The sequence below is a fragment of the Lissotriton helveticus genome, chromosome 4_1 (assembly GCF_964261635.1).
Source record: "Lissotriton helveticus chromosome 4_1, aLisHel1.1, whole genome shotgun sequence".
Lineage (NCBI taxonomy): Eukaryota > Metazoa > Chordata > Amphibia > Caudata > Salamandridae > Lissotriton > Lissotriton helveticus.
Window position 1 is genome coordinate 1214982115 of NC_136063.1, and position 26613 is coordinate 1215008727.

Consider the following 26613-nt stretch of genomic DNA (forward strand, 5'->3'; position numbering starts at 1 on the left):
CCCCTTTGCCACTCCTGAAAATGCAAAATACCTAAACTGTGCCTCCAGGTTCGCACACCCTCAGTCTATCTGCAATGCACTATGGATGAACTGGTCAGGAGTCTTTCCATACGTTTTTCTGCCTCTCTCTTTGCTTCTTTATGTGGCTTTCTGATGCAGCAAACATCTCTAACACTTATCCCTGTGGCCCCCTAGTGGGTCAGGCGGCCCTGATACAGCGCCCATGAGAAGCTCTCCAAAAGGCCAGACCTTCTCACCCTGATCAAAGGCCAGATCAGGCACACATACCCCTCCAAGCAGCTCAATCTTCCGATCTGGCACCTGATGACCTAAAGTTTGGTTACCTGCATTTCCTGCAAGAAGGAATGAACATCCGGCATGAACCTGGTAGATCCAACACAGCCGCCTGCTATGCTGCAAAGTGGAAGAGGTTCCTCCACATCTCCAGTCACGTAGATCCTCTTAAACCTAGTGTGTAAAATATAATTTGTTATCTCCTCCATCTATATACGTTAAGCCTCAGCTACACTTCTGAAAGGCTCCTTCTAGCTGCCTTGGACGCATACATGCAAAACAGAGAACTCTTCTCCCTCTTTTGCATCCCAGTAATCAAAGCCTTCATGGAAGGCCTCAAGTAGGTCATCCCTCCCAGATTCCCCCATGCCCATGTATGGAACCTCAATGCGATCTTTACCAGGCTCATGTGTCCACTCTGTGAGCCCTTGCTTTTTTGCCCTTTGCAGTTACTTTCTTTGAAAATAGCTCTCCTCGTGCTCATAACTCCCTCATGTGCAATAGTGAGCGACAGGCCCTTAATTTCAACAACTCTTCATTCAGGTTCACTTGGACAGAATTGTTCTTAGAACCCATCCAAAGTTTGCCTCCAAAATGGTTTCCCCTTTCCACCTCAGCCAGACTATAGAGCTGTTAGTCTTTTTCACACACCCCGACGTAGAGAGAGCCCTTCATACCCTAGATGTTAAACATGCTTTCATGTATTACATCGACAGGACCAACCCCTGCCGCAGGTCTGATCATTTGTAGCCTTTGCAAAACCTCACAAAGGCCAGCAGATCTCCAAAGCCAGTATTGCCAGATGGATAGTCAAGTGCATCCAAACCTGCTACATTAAAGCTAAAAATGCCCTTCCTGTTACACGCAGGGAGCACTCTACACACAAGGAAGCAGCAACCACGGCCTTCCTTGCAAACATTCCATTAGCTGACGTATGTAAGGTAGCCATCATTCAATCAACCCCACACACCTTTATTAAACACTATTGTGTGGACATCTTAGCCCGCCAGCTGGCTATGGTTGCGCAGACAGTCTTGAGAACCGTATTTCAGACATCTGCATCATTCGAATGCTAGCCACCTCTTGTAGCGGATACTCCGTTGCAGTCTAAACAGGGAATATGTATCTAGAGCAACGCCTGCTATGACTAGAAAATGTTACTTGCCCTGTAAGTATCTGTTCTTAGTATGTAGTGGTGTAGGTTCACATTTGCCTACCCTGTTCCCCAGAAGCATCTGGCTCTACTTGCAGATCTCTTCTGTCTTACCATGCTTTCACAATACACACGGCGCACCATGCTGGGTTCACTTGCCACTCCATACCTACTCTCATCTGCTGTGCAGAAAACAATCTAACATGGAGTCTGTGCCTATGTACAAGGGTGGAGTCACACTGCGCCCGTGACTCGAAAGACTTCTTTGAAGTAAAACAACATGCAAGCATTACAGTCCAACCCTAAAAAGCAGTAGTATGCAGAGCATGTGAATCTACAGACTATAAACAAACGTTTACAGAGTAAGTAACATTTCCCTTTCTTTTTTTCCATCAAAGTCCATCAAAGCTTCGTGTATACTGGATCTTTTAAAAAGAGATACTTTTTTAATGCTATGCCAACTTGTGCTTAAATGCTTGTGCGCACAATATTAACCAGCCCATTACTGATTGATGTCCTGTTCATGAAACTGCAAATGATGTTGGTTTGTAATATGAGTTGGCTGGATTTTTACAACAGCACTACTGGGCTGCACAGTGCCCACCAACATATCACACCCGTAACATGTTACTTAATATAGAATTGCATGTATTTAACATGTGTAAACATTTATGAAAAATGATGTGGAATGCAATTGAAATACTAGGTACGGGTGGAAATAACCCAACATTTCTTGCTCTGACAGGTAGGCTAGGACAGATAATATCTACGTTCCTCACTCACCTAATTAGTTGCATAAGAAGAGAAGACTTTAAAGCAACTTTGCTAGAATTTGTAACAATCAGTTCGAGGCATATGATTTCATTTATCAATTTATATAGCACGCATATGCCCGGAGGCGTCTTGGCGCTGGATTTGGCAGAACATGTAAGGTGGCGGGACTGGGCAATGTTATATGGATTTCATGAGCTCATTTGGAAAAGAACCAAGTTTTCAGTAGCCTTCTGAAAGACATGAGTGAGGTACTGTTTTTTTATCGATATTGGCAGTCGATTCCAAGTTTTTGCTGTTCCAAGTACGAAACTTCTTCCTCCCCAGCGAACCTGCTTGTACTTGAGTACTTGTAGCAGTTTTGAGTGAGATGATCTGAGATTTCTGACTGGTACGTACCATCTCAGGTGCGATCTTAGATGAGATGATCCTTTACCCTGAAGTGCCTTATAAGCAAGGCATTGTGATTTGAAAATGATTCTCTTTTCCACTGGGAGCCAGTGAAATGCCCTCAGTCTATGGGAGACTGCTTCATATTTGGGAATGCCCAGTATCAATCTGGCGGCAGCATTCTGTAGTCGCTGCTTTTTTTATAGATGCTGGGATTGTATTCCTACATATAGTGCATTGCCGTAGTCCAGTCTGGAAAGAGCCAATGCTGTCACCAGTGTCTTTAATGTTCCCTGGGGTATGAAGGGACGAATTTTTCTGATCATATTTAAGATCCCCCAGAAGGAGGATGAGAGCTTGTTGATTTGCCCCTCAAATGTCAGTTTGTCGTCGAAGACCACACCTAGGTTCTTAGCATTGGAGACTGGCATCGGGCACTCTCCCAGATTATCTGGCCACCATCTTGGTGACCAGAAGGATGGGTCAGGGCCAAACAACAGGACTTCCGTTTTTTCTCCGTTTAGTTTTAGGCAGTTAGTCTGTATCTAGGTGTTTACCTGTGACATGCAGTTGTTAAAGCGTTCGGCTGTCTCTTCCACGTTGTTTGACACTGACACAACCACCTGTGTGTCATTAGCATAAGAGACCACCGAGAAGCCACACTGCCTAATAATCGAGGCCAGCGGAGTCACATAAATATTGAAAAGTGTGGGGCTCTTAGAGGAGCCCTGAGGCACACTACACAGTAGTTCAAAGGATTTGGATGCGGAGCCTCCCAATTCTACTGAGAAAGTTCTGCCGGTTAGATAGTATGATAGTAGTTTAAGGGCTGATTCCTGAAAGCCTAGCTCCGCTAATCTGCCTATTAATATTTCGTGGTTAACAGTGTCAAAGACCGCCGATAAGTCTAACAAAATCAAGGCGGCCTTTCCACCGGAGTCTAATGATCTTCTAAGCTCCTCTGTTGCCACGATCAGAGCAGTTTCAGTTCCATGGCCCTCTCTGAACCCATATTGGGAGCTGTCCAGGAGTTCTCCAGCGGAGATGAAAGAGGTTATCTGAGTGTTGAGTAATTTCTCCAATACCTTGGATGCAAAAGGGATCCGAGAGATCGGCCGGTAACTGCCAGGCTCTTCGGGATCTAGATTGGCTTTCTTTAGCAGAGGCAGGACTGAGGCTGTCTTCCAAGCCTCAGGAAACCTGCCAGACTGTATAATCTCTCTGAACAGTACTTTTAATTGTTCACTGAGTAGTTTGGGGAATAGATGGAAGATTTTAGGAGGACAGGGGTCTGACGGGGCTTCAGATTTAGTGGTTTTCACTACTTGGACAATCTGTTCCCACGTTGGAGATGTGAAAGAAAAGCCAGTGCCCTGTGTGTGACTGTCTGGTCATGGCTTAGATATCTTATGGGGGAGTAATTACCGCCTATAAAGGTTTTGTATACTAACTGAACTTTGCTGATAAAAAAACTGACCCAAGGTGTTACAAAATTCCAAGGTGCTGGCTGTTTTAGTATTGGCTGGGAGATTGGCTAGTTTCTTAACTGTGGCGAACAGTTCCCTGCTGGAATTCTTGGCTTCCATGATTTTTGACGTGAAGTAATTGTTTTTTTCTTCAATGATCAGTCTCTTATATTCTAATAATGTTCGTGCATACTCTTTTTTTATTGGCTAGGTCATAGTTTGCCCTCCACTTTCTTTTGGACCTCCTGCAGTTTTGTTTCTGGGCTCTCAGTTTCTCTGAAAACCAAGGTTCAGATGGCTTTTTTCTACTAGATCTAAGACTCTTAATAGGGGCTGCCACATCAACCGCTGTTTTGATCCAAGTGGTTAATCTATGAACTGCTTTGTTTGTATCTGCTATCAAGTCAGGCTTAGTGTCCAATAGTGAGTTTTTAAGGTCGGGAGTGTTAATTTTAGCCCAGTCTTGATAGGTGACTGTAATAGGTGTGGTAGGTGATGTTAGGTGTTGCAGATCTACTTTTATGTTGAACATTATAGCTCTGTGGTCCGACCAGGGGACAAGAATCACCTCCAGGATTTTGATCATAGGGTTGGAGGTAAAGATTCTGTCTAAGGTATGGGCGGCAACGTGAGCTGCAGATCACACACTATGCATAGATCGCCATCTGGTGTTGGGCCTGGATGTTTGCCATTTGTTATTGTTTTGGAACAAGTCTTTGGAAGTCCCAAGATGCGTGACTCCGCCACTGGACAATAGTGCGCATGGGCATCGACTCCATCTTCAGATTGTTTTTTTCCGCCATCGGGCTCAGATGTGTTCGGCGCGTTCCGGTTCGGTGTCTTAACCGATCTAACTTTCGACGCGCAATCCTTACCCTCTCTTCGGTATTGTTTTTGATCGCGTTTTCCCTTCGACGCACACCTCTAAAAACTTCAACTCTTCGGTTCCGGTCGTCGAAGCTGGCCTTCGGGCCTATCTGCGCCATCAGGCCTTTTGGCTCATGGAAAGGACTCCCTTTAAAAAGTGTCCTCAATGTGGATCAAAGTTTCCACACTCCGATCTTCATGAGGTGTGTAACCTCTGCCTTTCACCTGAGCACGAGGCCAAAGACTGTCCAGCTTGCGCCTCTTTCCGCTCCAAGAAAACCATAAGGGATCGTCGAGCTCGAAGAAGCATGGCTCGATCATCAACATCAATACCCGACGAATGTGAGAAAGTGTCTCTACATGTACTAGACCAAAGTAAGGTACAGTGTGTATAGAGTCCACAATCCCCAGCGGTATAACAGAGGTTAAAGTCAGGTGTGACCTTACTCTCTAAAGTGGTAGCTTGGTCGAGCAGTAAGGCAGTACCAGAGGACAGTGTAAAGCATTTGTTGTGCACACTCAGTCAGCAAAAGGTTTCACACACTCAAGAACTGAACTCTAGGCCAATTGTTTTTATATCAAAATATATAGTTGTTTTATTTTTAGAACCAACAGGTATCAAAATATACTTTTCTCAATATGAGCACTCTCAGGTAATTACTTTGCAAAGAGCAATAAACTTTGTAAACTCAATAGGTACAGTGGTTGCAGTAGGCGACACAATTCTAAACACAATTTAACATTGAGCTCAAAGGGTTTTTCTACATAAATGCAGCTGATTACTTTATAGAATACTTTTGTAACTCCAGGACTGGATCCTAGATTCAGTCCTGGGGTCTAAGCTGAAAACAGTTTAGGAAAAACGTTTTAGTTATTGCAATGATTTTTAAAGAATAAAAAGGTATTTTAAAAGTTCACACTTCGAAACTTTTCAGTGAAAATCTAGCAATGTTATCCAATGGGAGAAAATTCAGGTTCCAGGTACAGTACGTTCTCGTTACTTTTGTAATCCAGTACTGGGCTCCTAGGTTTAGCACTGAGATCTCTACTTAAGACAGGTAAGTAATTATGTTTCAGTAGTTGGTACGATTTTTAAGGAATATTTCAAGTTTTCAAAAGTAGACAGAAGAAATTTCATAGAAAAGAGACAATGGTTTCCTATGGAGAAGATTCAGGTTCCAGGTACAGTACGTTCTCGTTACTTTTGCAATCCAGTATTGGGCTCCTAGGTCCAGCACTGGGATCTCTACTTAAGACAGGTAATTAATTACGTTTCAGTAGTTGGTACGATTTTTAAGGAATATTTCAAGTTTTCAAAAGTAGACACTTGGAAGAAATTTCATAGAAAAGCAAACAATGGATTCCTATGGTGAAAATTCAGGTTACTAGTAAACCCGGTTAGGATTACTTTTGTGGTTCAGTACTGGGCTACAAGGTACAGTACTGGCTTCTCTCCTGGTCACAGGTGAGTACTTCGGAATTCGGTATTCGGCTGATTTTATAGGAATATTTTAGAGTTTCAAAACTTCACACTTGGAAGATGTTTCGAGTCAAACCAGTCAATGTTATCCAATGGCAGGTAAGTGAGTTATCAGTTTCCAGGTGAGTTCTCAACTGGTGAAGTTAAGGTTCTGGGCATAGACTCAGGGGTCCCCCAGGGTCAGGTAGGTACAGTTGTTACACCCTCAGCGGCACAGGGGCAGCCGGGTGCAGAGGTAGTTAGGCCCAATGTAATCCAATGAGAGGCATGGGGCCTTTGGTTGGTGGCTGCTGGCTAGCAGGCCACGCGGCTATGGGAGCTGGGCTCCTGGTCACTTGCTCAGGGCAAATGGGGAAGTAGAGTAGGGCAAAGGTTGCACTGCCAGGGGCACTCGGGCGGCACGGGGCAGGGTGTTTTTGAACCGTCGGGTGCTCCATATTATTCAATGGAGATCTTGAAAATGGAACAAAGGCTGCAGGCTCGGGATGGAGGATCCTCTGGTGCGACCAACACTTCGAGGGGTAAGTTGGGATCTTGGAGGATAGGTAGGCACCCAGGAGTTGGGCACTGGGGGCCCTGGGGCACCGGGTGCAGGGGTGTCTATTGAGGTCGGGAATTCTTACCCCCTGCTGGTCGCGGTTGGAGGGGTCCCTTGTCCTGAGGCTGCAGGCGTCGTCGGGTCGTCGAGGAGGGTCCTTGGGCACTGGATTCCAGATCAGAATCGCCGGAGTGACATCCTCAGGGTCTTGATTCACTCCAGCACAGGCCAGGCTTGGCGGGTGCTGAGTGTGCAGGGTTCGCGGTTCCGGGCTGATGCTAGGGCTTGTTACTTGCTTTGAGCAGTACCACTGCTCGTGGGAGACCCAGGTAGTCCGAGTCACAAGGCAATTAGGTCCACCAGGGTTTGTGATGTTACTGACCACTGGAGACGCCGGGGTTTAGCAGGAGCAGGTTCAGGGGTCGACAGGCCGGTAGGGCTGGGGCCAAGTCAGTTGGTGTCTTTCTCTTCTTAGCAGCTGCATGGCAGGTCTTCTTGTTCCTTGTTCTTCTTTCTTGTTTCGGAATCCGGTTCTGTGGAAGAAGGTTCAGGGTGCCCCTAAATACTAAATTTAGGGGCGTTACAGGTAGGGCAAGGGCAGGGACCAATGGGTCCCTGTCCTGGGGTGGGTACACCCCCTAGCCTGCTCCTCTCCTGTGGGAGGGGGGCAAGAGCCTAGCTATGATTGGGCAGGGCTCCCCATCTTCAAAATGGCCGGAATCCGGGGTCTTGTATCACCTCGTCTCTCCCACCTGAGGGGTGGAGTTGGCGCAGGCTGGCACACCCCCCTTTCTGACATAGGGTTTCCCGCCAGTCTTCCTGCCAGAGTGGGGGTCAGAACTGGCGGGGGCCAGTTGCTGAGTACAGCAAGTGGTCTGGAGAAGCTCACAAAGGCGGAATGCCTTTGAAGCTTCCCCTGCCCATCCTGAGGGAAGAGGCTTGGCACCTCGTCCCAGGATGTGCATTGTTGTAGGCCCTTGAGAGCGGGAGCTCTCCACCCAGGGGTCCAGCAACATGTCTGCTGTTTGGCAGCCTAGGCAGCCTCTCAGACAAGACGTTAATTGTATGTTAGGTTTCAGGGGGTATCTCTAAGATGCCCTCTGTAGTGCATTTTACATTAAATCCCACACTGGCATCAGGGTGGGTTTAATGTGCTGAGAAGTTTGATATCAAACTTGCCAGCCTTCACTGTAGCCATTATGGTGCTGTGACGTTCGTAATGACAACCTCCCAGCACCATATACTCTTAATGGCATTACTGCACTTATAGTGCCCAGGAATGGCCCTGGGTACTGTAGGGGCACAGAGCTCATGCACCTGTGCCCACACCACTGGCATAGGGCACCCAGCTAGAGGGGTGGCTGATGTATGCAAGGGCAGTGGGTGTGTGGGCATGGATCACAGGGAAGTGTGCCATGTTGACTCTTTGTTTAGTTCTGCACCAGGACACTCAGCCTGCAAAGGCAGTGTATGTGTGTCAGGGTACAGGACCCCTAAGGGTGGCACAATAAGTGCTGCAGCCCTTAGGGGTCTTCTCTGGTCACAATGCCCTGGGTACCTAGGGTACCATTTACTAGGGGCTGACATGTGGCCAGAGATGACAATTGGGTTTAGGCTTTAGTACAGTGTTTAGGGAAGGAACAAATGCCCTGGGTACCTGATTGGCAGGGACCCAGGGCACACCAAGGAAAAGTGCATCAGGTATCAGGCAAAAAGTGGAGGTGTACTGCAACAGAAACTCACTTTCTCACAATGATATCTTCGAAGAAGGTATCAATGTACCAGAGCAGGAGCAGATGGAAGAAGGCACATTTAGCGCCTCCGAAACTGAAGAATCCGACGTCGAATACATCACTCCGGGGCAACGGGTCGTAAGTACTGACGTCAACTCCTCCCCCCCACCCCCCCCCCCCACCCATCCTTTCAAAGGCTTCGGTAACACCTTCACCTTCGGGCCTAGGTGAACACCGAGATAAAACTTCCTACGCCCCGGCTTCGGCCGGGCAAAGAAGTCGACATATAAGCCTACAGGCCACTCGGGATCGAGCCAGCCTACCGTCTGTGCCAAAACCCCATCCTGGACACCGACAACAAAAGACAAACCAAAGAGAAACCATTGTCTTCGTCCGCACCAAAGCCTGGTTCCACATTGGCGCATTCGGCACCGAAATCTACAGACACTCATCCACCGGATCCGAAAAAATCATCAGAACCAAAGAAACAACCGGTTCCGAAAAACACTAGTAATCAACCTTCGGATCCGAAAAAATCAATGGAACCGAAAAAACAACCTGTTCCAAAAACACCTGGCACCCACACTTTGGATCCGAAAAAATAATCTGAGCCTACCAAGCAACCGGTTCCAAAGACCCCAAGCAAACCTTCGGAACCCAAGAAAGCTCCTGATTCCAAAGCTAAGGAGCATAAGACAGCCCCAAATACTGTGCCTCACAAGCACTCGGACCCGAAAAAATCGGATTCACTCAGCATATACACAGGCCGGCAGAATACCAAGGGGTAAATTTACATAAGACCCTATACGAAGACTTCCTCGTGGACACTTTTGCAACTTATCAAAGGTCCACTCCTTTCTCCCAATGTTAAAAGGGGTCATTAAACACGCTCCTAAAGTCTTTAAAGACTCCATAAGGGCTAGAGTCATTACCCTCAGGATAGAAAAAAGTACAATGCTGCCCCAACTGACCCTGCATACATTAAAGGCCAGCTTCCCTTAGATTCCTTAGTAGTCTCTAACGCCAGGAAAAGGGCTAACCCTCAAACATCAGGTGATGCTCCACCGCCTGACAAAGAGTCAAAACTCTTGGACGCATCTGCTAAAAGAACAGCATCACAAGCAGCCAACATATGGAGAATTGCCAACACACAGGCCTTACTAGCTAGGTATGATAGTACGCACTACGATGAACTAGAGACCCTACTACAGCACCTTCCAGATCAATATAAAACAAGGGCCAGTGATCTTATACAGGAAGGTAAACTAGTAACCAATACCTCCATCCAATGTGCTCTAGATGCAGCAGACCCAGTCTCCAGAGCTATTAATACCAGTGTCCTTTTGCGCAGACATGCCTGGCTAAGGATTTAAGGGTTCAAACCTGAGGTTCAGACTATCATACTGAACCAACCCGTTGACCAAGAACACTTATTTGGACCTACGGTAGGTTAATCTTTAGAGAAGCTGAAGAAAGATATGGATACCGCCAAATCAATGGGAGCTTTGCAATCGCAAGCTCCCAGAAGTTCCTTTTTTCGCTCCTCGTATAGGGGCGCCTCTAGAGGCTTTAACACCGATAACTCCTCCACTTCCTATAAGAGTCCCACACAGACCTCCTCTACCAGAGGTTGTTACAGAGGAGGGTACAGAGGCAATAACAACAAGGGTAGAGGCAAAACTACCAATACTCGCACTGCCACCACCTCCAAACAATGACTTCCCTCCGCTCCCCCCGGATCATTATACTCTGGTCGGGGAAAGATTGACACAGTTCCTACCTGTCTGGAACACTATCACCACGGACCGGTGGGTGAGACAAATCATCCAATCTGGTTATTGCCTGGAGCTCACTTCAACTCCCCCCAAACATACCACCCAAACAGCGTTCAATGTCAACAGAGCATTTAACGCTTCTAAAACAAGAGGTGCTTTCCCTCCTGCATAAAAATGTAAAAGAACCAGTTCCCCTGCACCATCAAAACACAGGGGTTTACTCCCTGTATTTTCTGATTTCAAAGAAGGATGGAATCCTGAGACCCATCTTGGGCATCAGACCATTAAATCTATACATACAATCAGAACATTTTCATATGGTCACTCTTCAACATGTCCTTCCTTTACTCAAACAAGGAGATTTCCTTGCCACTTTAGAGCTCAAGGACGCCTACTTCCACATTACCATTCACCCTGCACACAGGAAATATCTTCAATTTGTAGTGGACGGTCAGCATTACCAATTCAAGGTTCTCCCATTCGGAGTCACCACAGCACCCAGAGTATTCATAACATGTCTAGCGGTGGTAGCAGCCCACTTAAGAAGACAACAAAATCACGTCTTCCCATACCTGGATGATTGGCTTATAAAAGCCAAGTCATATACCCAGTGTGTAAATCACACACACACACACACTACAATCCAACTACTTCACGACTTAGGGTTTACAAGAAATCTCCCAAAGTCACACCTCCAACCGTCCCGCATCCAACAATATCTAGGTGCCACAATAGACACCTCAAAAGGCCTTGCATATCCCAATCCAGCAAGGATAGCAAGTATGCAGGCCCTTATAACAAAATCCAACCGCAACACTCACTTCCAGTTTGAGTATTTATGCAACTAATAGGAATGTTGGCCTCTTGCATATTCATAGTACCTCATGCAAGACTCCAGATGCGCCCATTACAGGAATGCTTAGCACGTCAGTGGAACCAAACTCAAGGTCAGCTAACAGACCTGGTGTTGGTGGAAGGCCGAACACATCGCTCTCTGCAGTGGTGGAACACCCAAAACCTTTCCAAAGGGTGACCGTTCCTAGAGCCAGTTCCACAAATCGTGTTAACAGCAGACGCATCGCTCACCGGCTGGGGAGCTCATCTACTGCATCACACCATACATGGCAGGTGGACACCTCAGCAAAAGCTACTCCATATCAATCATATGGAGCTACTAGCAATCTTTCTGGCATTAAAAGCATTCCAGAAACAAGTATCAGGTAAAGCTATTTTAGTCCGGACGTACAATATAACAGCAGTGTATTATCCACAAAAACAGGGGGGAGGGGCACTCTCAACAGATCTCTCAACTAGCACAGAGCATATGGAGATGGGCAATTCCTCAAAACATATTCCTTTTAGCCCAACATCTTCCAGGAATACAGAATCACATGGCAGATCTGTTAAGTCGTCAGACACAAAAGATTCACGAGTGGGAGCTTCATCCACAAGTTCTTCAACCATTTTTCCAAATGTGGGGACATTCAGAGATAGATGTCTTCACCACACATTTAAACACAAAATGCCCAAGCTTCACCGGCAGATATCCACACCCGTTGTCCAAAGGCAATGCGATATGGATGAATTGGTCAGGCAGATTTGCCTACGCTTTTTCGCCTCTCCCACTCATTTCATAAGTGGTACGCAAGCTGCAACAACAGTCACTAACACTGATTCTGGTTGCTCCAACATGGACCAGACAGCCATGGTACACAACGTTGCTGGAACTATCAGTAGTCCCGCACCAAAAACTACATCTCTCCCCACAACTCTTAACACAGAACCATGGAGAGATCAGACACCCAGATCCAACACAGCTCAACCGAACGATCTGGCACCTGAAGTCCTAGAATTTGGCTACCTCAATCTCCCACCTGATTGTATGAACTTCATCAAAGAAGCTAGGTGTCCCACCACTAGAGCCTGCTATGCAGCCAAGTGGAAAAGATGTGTGATATACTGTACCAATAACACAATCAATCCTCTAGATGTGTCCATTCAACACATCATATGTTACTGCTGCATCTTCAAAGATGTAATCTAGCATACACATCAATCAGATTACATCTCGCTGCCATAGCAGCCTACCTGCAAAATAGACAACATCTGTCATTATTCAGGGTACCTGCCATTAAAGCATTTATGGAAGGCCTCAAAAGAATAATTCATCCCAGGGTACCACCCTCTCCAGTGTGGAATCTAAACAACGTCCTCAGTAGGTTAATGGGTCCTCCATTTGAACCGTTGCACAAATGTGAGCTACAATTTCTTACATGGAAAGTCGCTTTCCTTGCAGCTATCAGATCTCTCAGAAGAGTCAGTGAGCTACAGGCACTAACTATTCAAGAACCATTTTTACAACTCCATTATAACAAAGTGGTTCTCAGAACAAATTCCTTCCAAAAGTTATTACTCCCTTCCATCTCAACCAATCTGTAGAGTTGCCAGTCTTCTTCTCGCAACCACAAACAGTAGCAGAAAGAGCTCTTCATACATTAGACGTAAAAAGAAAACTTATTTACTACATTGACAGAACAAAACCTTTTCGCAAAACAAAACAGCTTTTTATTTCCTTTTTACAACCACATAAAGGCAATCCCATATCAAAGTCTAGAATTGCAAGGTGGATTGTCAAATTTGCTATCACAAAGCAAAACATACACTTTCTATTCCCCTAAAGCCCATTCCACTTGCAAAATAGGGGCTTCCATGGCATTTTTAGGAAACGTTTCCTTAGATGATATCTGCAAAGCAGCTACATGGTCTACACCGCACACATTCACAAAACACTATTGTGTAGATGTGCAAGCAAAACAACAAGCTAGTGTGGGCCAGGCTGTACTCAAAACACTATTTCAAACTACTGCAACAGATACTGGTGGTCGCCGCTAAAGGGACAGTACTGCTATGCAATCTATGCATAGTGTGTGAGCTGCAGCTCATATGCCTCGAATAGAAAACGCTACTTACCAGTATGCATCTGTTCTTGGCATGTAGAGCTACAGATTCACACATGCCCACCCACCTCCCCGGCTACCTTTATCTGTTCCAGTATTATCTTAATTAGATACAACATACGTGGACATCTTTCTGTTTCTCACAAAACTCCATCATTTCCCTTCTTGGCGAAAAAAGAATCTGAAGATGGAGTCGATGCCCATGCGCACTATTGTCCAGAGAAGGAGTCACCTATCTTGCGACTTCCAAAGACTTGTTCCAAGACAATAACAAACTGCAAACATCCGGGCCCAACACCAGATGGCGATCTATGCATAGTGTGTGAATCTGCACCTCTACATGCCAAGAACAGATGCATACTGGTAAGTAGCGTTTTCCTTACATCTATAGATAGAGCCTGACTCAGTCACCACTTACCTCAAGAGTATTATGTTGAAGCATAATCTAGCCTGGCAGACATTAAAAAAGTGTGTGGTGCTATTGTTCGTTGATGTGGACTGTTAAGATGGTAAAAAATATAGAAAGTTACAAGGAGAATTATGTCGAATATATTTTCAGCTGGACATGGCCACTTCTGTTGAATTTATCCCGATGAAGTTAAAGACGTGGGGTTTATCCACAATATTCGAGAATACCAACCAAACCTTAAATTATAACCAATATAGTAAGCAAAAGCAGTGCTAATCATTGGGGAGCTTTAAGCCCACTGTACTTTTTTTGTATGCTGACAGTAGGTCTTTAGCAACCAGACAGCCTTTGCTGTCTGGTAGGCTCGACTTAAAAATGAATTTTTTGAGATATCCATGTTTTATTTAACTCCTTCTTGCGTGGCAAATAGTAATAACCTTATATCCATAATGATATGCACTTCATGAAGGAGCGTGCCAGGGTAATCCCCATTGTAAAACTCTCTTCATTAATTGTTATCAGGAATATTAACATATAGGGATGTCTGGTGAACTGTGCTGCACTATTAGGGACTCTGTGTCTCTTAATCCTACTGGTATTGAAGAGGAGGAGCCCGTGATCAGTTTCCCTGCAAGAAAAAGCACCTGCTACGTTGCAAGACACGCCCGGGCCAAGGGCGGGCCTGTCTGCTCCCTGATTAGGCTGGGTTGGGCTTCCCATCTTGGCTTGGTGTGCGGGTAGAGTCAGCCTTTGGCCTTCAGCTGGGCAACGTGTGGTTGTGTCATCTTGAGGGGCATTGACAGAGTGTATGCATCCTCCCTTATCAGCTTGTTCCAGTCTGCCAGTAGGAGTTTTGCCTTTAGGAGACTTGTATCTTCCTCCTTTCCGTTGATGTATTTGCTGGTTGTTTTTGCTTGTTTACCCATTTTTGAGCTGACATAACGATTGGTTTACTTTTAACAACTAGTCCCATGGTACTTTGTCCCCTAAATTCATGTTTGATGGAGGGGTGAGATGGGAGTGCTTGACTTGCAATTACTTTCAGTCTCTTGGAGTAAAGGACTCACTTGAAAGTAACTTTCACAGCCCGAATGCTGGGTAATTGGACATTTGCTGGACAAGCAATGGGCTGGATATGTGGAAACGCAAGCTCCCTGCTGGTGTTTCTAAGTCCCCTACTAAAACAGTTACTACCATGGACGCCTTTCTCCAAGGTGCAGTAAGCATCATTGATGCAGAGATCGAGTTGGCTGCTCGCCGATTGTCTCTTTCTCCCTCATCTTCCTTGCCCCCTGACCTACCTGGTGCGCACTTGCCCATTCCCTTAGACTTTGGTCACAGGCCTACTATAAACTCACCCTCATTGGTTAGGAAAGCAATATGCTCCAATAGAAGCACAGGTCTTCACCCATGAATGGGTGTCATGCTTCATCATTGGGCTAGCACCCACAGGGTGCTCTTTTCTCGAGATCTTCTAGTTAGCCGTTTGGTGAAGTGAGGGTGTGTGGGCTAAAAAGGTGTAGTGTAGAATGGTGGCATAAGTGAGTTAAAATAGGTGCAGTGATACCCCGGATTAGGCAATTTAATGAAGGAGCTCACTAACCTAATTAAAAACATATGAAATACCTTCGGATATAATGGGTCCTGAATAGCCTGGTGAATTCATTAGTCTAATTGTTCAACATGTTTCTCGCCTAGTTATGTCAAGAACGATCAAGTGGCGATTCTTCAGGACCTTGATGTGACCCTAGACAACACTGTGTCTGGTTTCAGTAACTGTAAATACTCTGACCAAGATAACCATTCACACAACAAATAATGTGGTAAGTATGTGTACGTTAGAACAAGTAAAGTCATCCCAAATAGGGTATTGGATCAAGCCCCATAAGGTAAAAGCAGAAGGAATGCCTATTGGCGTCAAGGAAGGAGAGTCGGGGACGGTCTTGTGGCGGATGCCTCTCCGCATCCTTGACACAAATAGGCGTTCCTTCCGTGTACCCTTCGGGCATTGCAGCGCTAGCCGGATGGGGGCTAGCCCAATGATGAAGCATAGCACCCATTTGGGTGTATGAGGGCATGTGCTCCTATTAGAGCATATTCCTTTACCTGGAACCATCTACCTTAGTCTTTTTCCACGAGGAACTGCACACCTCATTTATATTTTGCTCAGGTAGGTCAACAGTGGATCAGTGTTTGAACCTGTATTTGGGTCTACGTAAATACACTGTTGCACTTCCTGGTTCCATCTATTTAGCAATAATGGACCTTACTGCTGTTTTCGACTGGGTCAATCGAACAAAAGTTCGGCAGAATATGTTATCCATGGGGCTGGATCGAGACATCATCCTGTTTTTAAGAGATCTTCACAGGGACATGGCCTTGGTACGCTACTCTAAAGATCTAATGTGTACGTGTTGTTTCCACATTAAAAGAGGAGTGCCCCAGGGTTATATTTTGGCCCCTTGTCTATTTAATTTGTACATGAATAACTTGGAGCAGGCCCTGGTTGTCACTAAAGCAGATTGTCCACAAGTGCAGTCCCGTTGTCTGCCCGTGTTATTGTACACGAATGACATGGTTCTCATGGCCAAAACTGCCAGAGGCCTGCAATCTCTGTTGCACTCCTTTGTTGATTTTATGGAGGAGCTGGACATATCAGTTAATGAGAAAAAATCCTTTCTGATGGTTGTTGGCCCATGCTCTACAAAATTGACCAGGTTTACCCTTGGGATTTGTTTCCTGCCTAAGTTGTTTTCATACTTGGGCTTGCTGTTTGATTCTGTAATGCCTTGGCATCCCCTTAGTAATAGGAAGAAGCAGGATTTAATTCGGGCAAATGCTGCTGTTTTTAACTTTGCCTCAAGGTTGGGTAGTAGACCTACTGGTGCTCTGTTGCAGAATTACATCGCCAAATGTATCTCCAAATTGTCTAATGGAGCGAGACTTGGGGATATATTAAACAGGTTGAGTTGCAGACAGAGGAAAGATTCTTTTTTGAGAAGTCTCTTGTGTGTTCCACAAAGTGCCCCTAGGTTCTTGGTGCATAAATAACTGGGTGTGGGTTACATAACTGATGTCACTGCCATTTGCCCTCTTTCTCTCTGGTTGGACATATGGTTAAAACCTGGGATTAAGCTAAGTAAGGAGTGTTTAAAGGATTGTTTGACCCTTGATTGCTCACATCACATTCCATTCCATGGCTCAAGTATATCAGGGACTCCTTTCAGAGTTTAGGTAGAGTAGATTTATTTAGTACCCCAGATGGATTATGTAGATCTGACCACGAATTGGTGAAAGAACACTTCTTTAGGCATAGCTTTATAGCTTGAGAGGCGATTGCAGTGCCAAAGGCCTTTCTTCGACACTATATTATGCTGAAAACTGTGCCAACCACAGAGCTATACCTCCTTTTTAGGTCGAAACACGACCTGCATTCAATGCGTAAGCATTGATTGCAGTCAGCTTCGACAACTAATGTCACCCGTTTTTGGGAATGTGGACACGAGAGGGTGCACGAGCGCAGATTTGCTCAGTTTTGACCTCGTGAGCGCGCACGGCGCCGTGCCCCTCTCGTGCCTCATTCCCTTGCGCAAACACACTCCACACTCACGCATGCGCACATACACAGTCATACACAGGCACACACACACTGCATACACACACGCAGACCCACGCGCACACACACAGACACACGCACAGACACATTCGAACAGACACACGCGCGTACCCCCCCCACTTACCGGGCTCTTTCGGCGTGTTCCGTGTCTCCTCTGCAGCGCTGGTCGGGCACTCACCGGGCTGTTGCTGGGGATCGGGCTCCTCTCTGCGCCAGTCTCGTCTCGTCGCGGCACCAGGGGGCAGGACTTCACTTCCGGGGCTCCCTCCAGCACCTGGGAGCCCCAGGCTGCGGAGAGGCCATCAGTCGTCCGGCTTCAGTTCTTCCTCGGCGGCGGCGGGCGGGACTTCCTGCCGGATTGCAGGCCCCGCCTCCGTCTCAGCCAAAAGTGCCTGACTTCCTTTTTTTTGCTTAGGCAGCCCGCTCTGTTTATCCAGCTGCTTCTCCCAGGGCTCAAACTGCCACGGGCATTATGCATGTGCTTCCGTACCCAACACAGCAACAGAGTCTAAAACAATAGTGTGATTAAGTCCGATTAGGCCTTTCTCGGCAGGGTGAAGTGAAAGGAGAACGACATTTTGCACAAATGTATTTCTAAGTCTAATATATGGTAGGTCGAGAAGGCGGCGATGTCCAAGGTCCTTTCCCGAGGTAAGCATGTATTTCAAAAACAAAAATGAATACCATAGGGCCGCAAACTTTGTAAATACATGTTCAGTGAACCGCTTTTGCAGACTTAGTAAATACACTTGCCATGAGGTGAACCGCCGCCGCCGTTGAAAACGCGCCCGGAACGCATCGTGCATGTACCAACCTATCCGAGCCGTGTTTTGTGTCAGGCGCCTTGTGATACCCGCCCACAGACATGTGCTCGCGCTTGTTTTTCGTTAGTGACTTACGTATATAATAAACACTGGAGTTATTTAATACATACTGAAGTAATGATATTCAATGTAATACTTTTCAATGTGTTTTCTTTTCAAGTTATATATTTATTCTTCGGTGTAGAAACTTTACAACCCTCTCCCAAAATGACCCTGAAGTTAACTCATTCCTCATTCTCTTTGAGTTGGGTACATCACGCACAGGCTGACAATTGATCGCACATCAGCCATATTACTTTCATCTCCTCCTTGTTAAGAGGGCCCGGAGATAAGACTGTGATTGCAGAGCATAAAAGGTCAATTCAAATGTTAACCCTAGAGATTGGAAAAGATGCCAAGTATTTGCAATGTCTGCTTCCAAGTCAGTCATTTCTATGCAGGCATTGCGCGCATAAGCACTTTGTACCACCAGAGCTATTGGATTGCAAACTCACAAAACCTGCATTTCTGCAACTTTTGTATATTGCCAATCGCCTTTAAGTGCTCATAAATTAAGCCTAGACACGTTGTTGCCTCAATGAACAGTGTCTTATAAATTAGGCAAGGCTGGCAAACATTGTTTTATAATAAAACATGATATTCACTTCTTTCTGCACTGCAGTGGAACACGTACATAGGTTTGCTTTTCAACCAATGCTTCTCTGATAGCCATGATTCCCAGCTCTAATAGGAGAATGACCTTATATAAATCAGGTAATCACTCGGTAAACGCTAAAAGCAATAGAAAATGGCGGGTTTCCGTCTTCTGTGACAGAATGGACCCAAGATAGAAAGCAGAAAAAAAGACTTTTGAACCAGGAGGGTGCCGAGCTCAGTTTCACAGATTGATGAGATGCGAATGAATGTAAACCAATAAAATTGAAAATGCAGAAAAACGATTGCCCCTTCCCCCTTGGAATAAACAATTGCATATCTATAATGAAAATCAGAATGGTTTGCTTGCTGTTTGAGAGAAAATGAATGGGTTCAAAATGGCATTTGTAGCTGTCGTCTTCCAGTTTCATCATTTTTCTGGAAGTTTCGTCCAGCCATTGTCGACGAAGGGCAGTGCCATCGTAATTAGCGCGCATATTGTTTGATTAAACAATTGAGAAACTGTAATTATGGTGAAAAGGAAATCATGTCAGGGTCCAGTCTCTGTTCAAATTGTTGAAAGCCTTAACCATAGCTGCCCACAGTATGTGCTGTTGTTATTACAGTGATTGTCATCAATGTTTACATTATGAATAATACAAATCATGTTAATGTGAAATTCTCTTCAGTTTACTGCGTGTTGAATAGAAGAACATAGTAACAAGCATTTGCAATGCAATAGGTCTCGCATTTGCGAGAGTTTGAGCTATTGGCATTGTAAATGATAATGCCATTTATTTATATGTTGGTTTCAAAACAGATAAAAAAGGCATTGTCATTAACAATGCCAATAGCTTAAACTTTCGCAAATGCGAGACCTATTGCATTGCAAATGCTTGTTGTTAAATGTAGGTATGATTGTTTTTTGTTAACCTAAACTAGGTTCAGGTTGGACCTATTGCCCTTTCTGTTAGTTAACCCCGTGGTAGGAATAGGGGTAAAAAACGTATCCCCTGTGGCTGCGACAATAGGTGTCCGCAGGATACCCCCTGCATTTTACTATGTTCTGCAACTTTCATGTGGTGTCCAGGAAGGCATATAGTATTCCCTTTTTAAAAAAGGTACATTTCTTTCAAGTCCGAGCGGCACTTATGTATTTGCATTTGCTCCTGGGAGATATCATTTTTAACGTACTTGCTTTTCAGAAAGTCGCCGTAAGGTTCAGAAATGGTTGTGACTAGGCACCCCATGAGATTCGTGGTTATTGTTTTTCTTTAAGATGTACTGTATCAGTTGTGTGTGCTTATCTTGAATTGTTTTTACACTTTTTACAATGTATGTATATTCTTACTTTTATTTATTGATTATTGGGTTTTAGCTGATGTATTGTTTCATGGTGTTTTAGATTCCTTACCTTAGAATATCCCCAGGCGTCAGACTGGATCCGGAAACTTTTGCGTAGCAGTACCCTTGCACGTCGGTAGGCGTCGTCTGCGGCTCCGCGTTCGTCGTCGGCGTTGTTGGCGCTGGGATGACGTCGCCGGAGTACTTAGACGCCGTCTTCGCGCGCTGACATCCGTTCTTCTTTTTTCCACGCCAGCAAACGCCGATCCGGAAAAAGTTGTACCCTAGTAAATTTTTGACTAACTTTTTCGATCGCTTTTGATCGTCTTTCGAAGTCTCTCGACTCCGACGGTGCCGGTAGGGATGCCCGGGTTCAAACCCTGCGCCGATTGTTGCGACTGATGTCGGTAACTGACCCCCATCGCCGGTGCCTTCACTGTCTGGGCCCCGACCACGACGACAAGTCCTGTTCCGACTGCCGAGCCCTGACGTCCAAAGCTAGACGGGAGCAGTCCCGCAAGCGACTCGAGCACCGGCAGTCAGCCGCCGGAGTCACCACAGTTCCGGGAGTCATCAGTGTTCGGGCTCGAAGTCCTCAGGTAAGAGGCACAAGAAGTCGAAGAGGCGACATCGCTCTTCTGACTCCCCCCGACGCGGCCGGGGGTTCAGGCGACACTGCCGGAGCCGCAGGCGTCGCGGCCTGCTCCATACCCGCCGGTCCCTGGGCAGAACGCGACGCCGGAGGAGATAGTCCTTCCTCATGGCCATGAGGTCGCTCGCTCCTCCGTCGGGTTCCACGGCGCCTTCAGGCCAGCGGCCCCGACTGGGTCCCCACGCGGGCCGGTTGCTTCGGCCCCGGCGCCATCGGGTGCTTCGGCCCCGACGCCATCTGCGACTTCGGTTCCGACGCCGCAGGGCCCTGCCGGATCCGGCTCTGGATCCGGGTCGTCGCCAGTCGACCTCGCCGGCCCCGGCCCGCAGGGTGTCGCCCCCGGCGCCGTCCCAGGACGACACTGTCCCCGGTCCTACCTTCGATTCGGGTCCTGCGTCGGAGTGGCGCCGCTTGGAGATTTCTACTTCTACGACCCGGCCCCATCCTTTGAACCTGAGTACCAGGTGATGGGTGATGAGGAGGATTAGGAGGGGTCCGAGGACCCTCTGGCACGTGATTGTCAGTCTTCTCAGGACTGGACAGGTGAGCTTGGGGAGGCCAATGGTCTGGACACTTCGCCCCTCCTACCGTGGCTACGGAGGAGGGGGCTGCCTATAGTGTGGTGCTGACGCGGGCTGCCAAGGCCTTTGGCCTTGAGCTCCCCGTCGCGCCCGTGAGGACTTACCTCCTCACTGAGGTCCTTAAACCGCAGGCAAGCTCGGCCGAGCCTCTGCTGCCTTTTAATGAGGACTTGTCAGACGTTCTTCTGGGCACTTGGTCCAAGCCCGCTACAGGTCCGCCTGTAGATTGGAACGTGGCCAGGCGCCACCGCCTGGCTCCAGGCGACCCTTGCTTCCTGTCCACCCACCCCACCCCCAAGAGCCTGGTCATCCAGGCCTCTAACTCCCAGACCGCATTCCCGACGGCTCCCCCGATCGGGAATCCAAGAGGTATGAGAAATACGGGAAAAGGGTATTCTCCTCCCTGAGTTTGGGGTTGCGGTCAGTCAACACAGCATGCCTCTTGGGCCGTTACACCCACTCTCTGCGGGACACGGACGCGGACGTGCTGCAAGAATGTCCGGAGGGGGCCCGGACTAAACTCGCCCAAGCCCTTGCGGAGGGTCGAGATGCGGCACGGGATTCCATCCGGTGTGGGCTGGATACCACAGACTCACTGGGCAGAGCGATGGCAACGAAGGTGGCGATTCGTCGCCACGCCTAGTTGAGGTCAGCTAACTTTTTGGCTGATGTCCAAAACACCCTTATGGACATGCCGTTTGATGGCCGTCGCCTCTTTGGCGACAAGGCAGACCATGCGCTTGAGCGTTTTAAGGACTCCAGGGCTACGGCCAAGTCCTTGGGCCTCTCGGCCCCGCGCCAGCAAACGGCTGCCTTTCGCGGCCAAGGAAGGGGCGCCCCCTCACGTCCTGCCAGCCACGGGCCACAGACTACCATCCAGCGCGGTGGCGGACGTGGAAACCGCCGTGGCGGCGGTCGGGGACAACGGCGAGGCCAGTCCACACCTACCCCTGCAGCATCCGCCTCAAAACCCTCCTAGTCGGAGCTTTCGGGCCCATGTGACGCCAGTGGGGGGCAGGGTTCGCCATCACCACCTCCACTGGCGCTCTGTCACATCGGACAGGTGGGTGCTGCAAATCGTCCGAAGGGGCTACTCCCTCCCCTTCGAGGAGTCCCCTCCAGCCATGCCACCGCAGTACCACCGCGTGTCGGGGGATCACTTGAAACCTCTACAAGAGGAAGTTACGGCCCTCTTGGCCTAAGGGGCCATCAAGCGCGTTCCTGGGCCAGAAGTAGGGTGTGGTTGTTACTCCCACTACTTTCTGGTACCCAAGAAGGGCAAAGGGGGCCTACGCCCTATCTTGGACCTGCGGAACATCAACCGCTTCCTCCGGAAGGAGAAGTTCAAGATGCTGACACTGGCTCAGGTCTTATCTGCCCTGGACCCGGGAGACTGGATGGTAGCGTTGGACTTGCAGGACGCTTATTTTCACATCCCCGTCCTGCCGGCCCACCGGCGTTACCTGCGGTTCACGGTAGGCCACGAGCACTTTCAGTTTACCATGCTCCCCTTCGGCCTTACCAGCGCCCAACGGGTGTTCACGAAGGTGATGGCGGTGGTCGCAGCTCATCTGCGCAGGTTAGGGGTTTCAGTCTTCCCCTACCTCGATGACTGGTTGTTGAAGACGGGTTCGCCCCAGACAGTCGTCAGCCACCTCCAGACTACGGCCGACCTCCTGCACCTGCTAGGGTTCTCCATCAATGTGCAGAAGTCACACCTGTGTCCCTCTCAGAAGCTCCTCTTCCTCGGAGCGGTTCTAGACTCGGCGCAGTTTCGGGTTTATCCTCCCGAACAGCGGGTTCGGGATATTCAGGCTCTGATTCCGATCTTTCAGCCATTATCCCGAGTCTCGGTCAGGTTGACGCTGCGGCTTCTGGGGCTGATGACCTCCTGCATCCTTCTGGTGCATCACGCCCGGTGGCGAATGCGGGCTCTGCAGTGGGACCTGAAGTTTCAGTGGGCCCAGCATCAGGGCAACTTGTTCGACCATGTCTTGATCTCGGAGGGCACTGCAAGACAGTTGCAGTGGTGGCTCACGGACCGCGATTTAGTCAGCGGCAGATCCGTCTCCCTACCCCAACCGGAGCACGTAGTTGTGACGGACTCGTCCCTCCAGGGCTGGGGGGGCCACATGGGAGAGGCGGAGATCAGAGGCCTCTGGTCTCCAGCAGAGTCCCGGCTCCACATCAACCTTCTGGAGCTGCAGGCGATCCGGCTTGCACTGAAGGCATTCCTCCCCTCTGTCTGGGGGAGTGTAGTGCAGGTGTTCACAGACAACACCACCGCCATGTGGTACTGCAACAAACAGGGCGGGGTGGGGTCATGGACCCTATGCCAGGAGGCTCTGGCTCTGCGCCTCTGGGAGTGGCTGGAACATCAGGGCGTGACCCTGGTGGTTCAAAACCTGGCAGGTTCCCTGAACGCCAGGGCGGACGAACTCAGCCGTCGGTGCATGATGGATCACGAATGGCGTCTGAACTCGGACGGTCCTCCACCCGAACCTGTCCAGTCTCCACCTCCATGCTTGGAGATTGAGCGGCGACAGTTCAGGGCATTTGACTTGCCTCCTGAAGTTTGTAATGTGATTCTGGCAGCCAGGCGTCCCTCCACAAAGTCGGTATACGCCTGCAGGTGGAACAGATTTGTGGCATGGTGCACAGCAAAGGCTGTGGATCCACTCTCTGCCCCCCTTTCTGAGGTTCTCCTCTTCCTTCTTTCTCTTGCCCAGCAGGGCTCTGCTCTAGGCACTATCAAGGGCTACCTTTCTGCCCTTTCCGCCTTCTTGAGGCTACCTGATCAGCCTTCTTTGTTCAAGTCTCCGATTGTTAATAGATTCTTGAAGAGCATCACTCATATGTTCCTCCCTGTTCATTTTGTGATGCCCCAGTGGGACTTGAACCTGGTTCTGACTTACCTGATGTGCGCTCCTTTTGAGCCGCTTCATAACTGTCCTCTCTGTCTTCTTACACTTAAGACTGCTTTCCTGGTTGCCATCACCTCTGCCAGGAGAGTGAGTGAGCTCCAGGCTTTTTCCTCTAAACCTCCTTTCCTTTCTGTCCATCCGGACAAGGTTGTGTTGCGGACAAGACCCTCTTTCCTGCCCAAGGTAGTCACAGCCTTCCACATCGGGCAGTTCATCACCTTGCCCACCTTCTTTCCGCATCCCTCTAAAGAGGAAGAGCGGCTCCACCGTCTGGACCCAAAACGCTGTCATACTATCTGGATCCCACACGCCAGTTCCGGGTGGATGACCAACTCTTTGTTGGTTACGTGGGCGCTAAGAAGGGGCGGGCGGTGCACAAACGGACCATCTCTCTGTGGGTCGTGTTGAGCATCAAGGCATGCTACTCTTTGGCTAAGAAGGAGCCTCCTGTTGGGCTGAGGGCCCATTCCACTCGGGCCACGGCGGCTACTACTGCCCAGGGCCGGGGAGTCCCCTTGCAGGACATCTGTCAGGCCTCGCTGCACACGTTCGCAAGACACTACTGCCTGGACAGCCAAGTCCGAGGGATGGCTTCTTTGGCCGTTCCGTCCTCCAGGACATTCTGGTGTGATTATTGGTTCGCAAACCCACCACCGGGGTTGGTATTGCTGGGGTGTCTATTCTAAGGTAAGGAATCTAATACTAATTTGTTTCTTTCAGATGCACAAGTTACTTACCTTCGGTAACGATATATCTGTAAGAAACAGTAGTTAATATTAGATTCCTTACCGCCCCACCCATCCTCCCCGTTCTGCTAACCGATATCTAGGGTTAAGGTCATCCCCTTTCAGGGCCCTAGTTTTATGGCACCCGTGTTGGTTTTTATCATGGCTCTGCGTTTCTGGCGCGGAAAAGCTGTGTATAAGAACTGACGTCAGCGCGCAAGGGCGGCGTCTAAGTACTCCGGCGACGTCATCCCGGCACCAACGACGCCGATGACGGACGCGGAGCCGCAGACGACGCCTACCGACGCGCAAGTTACTGCTACGCAAAAGTTTCCGGATCCAGTCTGACGCCTGGGGATATTCTAAGGTAAGGAATCTAACACTAACTACTGTTTCTTACAGATATATCGTTACCGAAGGTAAGTAACTTGTGCATATGGGTTTTTTCCTCCAAAAACCGAATAAAGCTTACTTTGATTAATTGATTTACATACGGCCTCTGGGTTGCATATGCTGTACATCATTACCATTCTAGTCATAGCTCAGTGTTATTTAGCAAACAAGGGGAAGGCTAAGTATAACTCCTTGTATGATAAATATTGTTACAGAGAAGTAGCTTCAACTTTCTCAGTAGCCCTTTGGAAAAAACACATGGAATTTGTTCATTCAAGCTTTCCTTGCAGTCAAATGCTTTTGCATTTAAATCTTATTGCAAGTTTGCTAATATTTACTTTGGTTGTTTCAATCAAGATGAACTGTCTGGCCTCCTCAGAAAACTGTCACTTGAGAAATATCAGCCTATTTTTGAGCAGCAGGAGGTGAGTCTCTTAAATTTTTTTAATTCCTTTTATTTCAGATGGGTATGTTTGTAGGCCTTTTCTGTGCATGTTGTAAATGCCAATGGCTAAATCATTTCACTTCTCCGATATATGTTATGATTTGTAGCTCTCATGTATTGCGCCTTTTAAACAAGAATACTGTGTATCAGATGATGAAGATGCATTTCCGGGTGTACTCTGAAGGCCGAAAGCTAGGTAGGTCTGGTGTTGCTGACCTGATTGTTTTGAAAATCATGATTGTATTTTTGAACACTGTATTCAACATGGTAAGTTGTAATGTGTCCTTCGTTTCAGGACATTGTAATGCCAAAGCACGAAGCACCTGTGTAGGAAACTGGGCTTTTGTTACCGTCTTCCCCACACTTTTTACCCTTTTAGCTGCAAGATGCTTAATTTTCGACTCTTAATATGAGGCCTACCGGACCCCAGTGCCAGAGCTCCTTCCCTAAAACAAGGTGGAGTCTAATTGTTCTACAATTGGCTAAGGACTTTAGCACCCCTGTAAGTCCTTGGTAAATGGTACCCAAGGTACCTAAGGCATGGGTGTTAAGGGCTGCAGCAAATCTTATGCCACTCTAAGAGACCCACATACAAATTCCACACAGACTGCCATTGCAGGCTGTGCGACATGGTGCTAACCAT

The 26613-nt window shown here is 47.8% G+C and overlaps 1 protein-coding gene across 4 annotated transcripts in view; it reads left to right on the forward strand.

Moving 5' to 3' along the window:
- Window positions 1–26613, forward strand: part of ANKS6 (ankyrin repeat and sterile alpha motif domain containing 6) — a 381649-nt gene that overhangs the window by 218358 nt on the left and 136678 nt on the right. For all 4 annotated transcript variants that reach the window (XM_078687780.1, XM_078687781.1, XM_078687783.1 and 1 more), the window contains exon 13: window positions 25883–25950. In XM_078687780.1, coding sequence (XP_078543906.1) covers window positions 25883–25950 — 68 coding nt within the window. The remainder of the gene's footprint in view (window positions 1–25882; window positions 25951–26613) is intronic.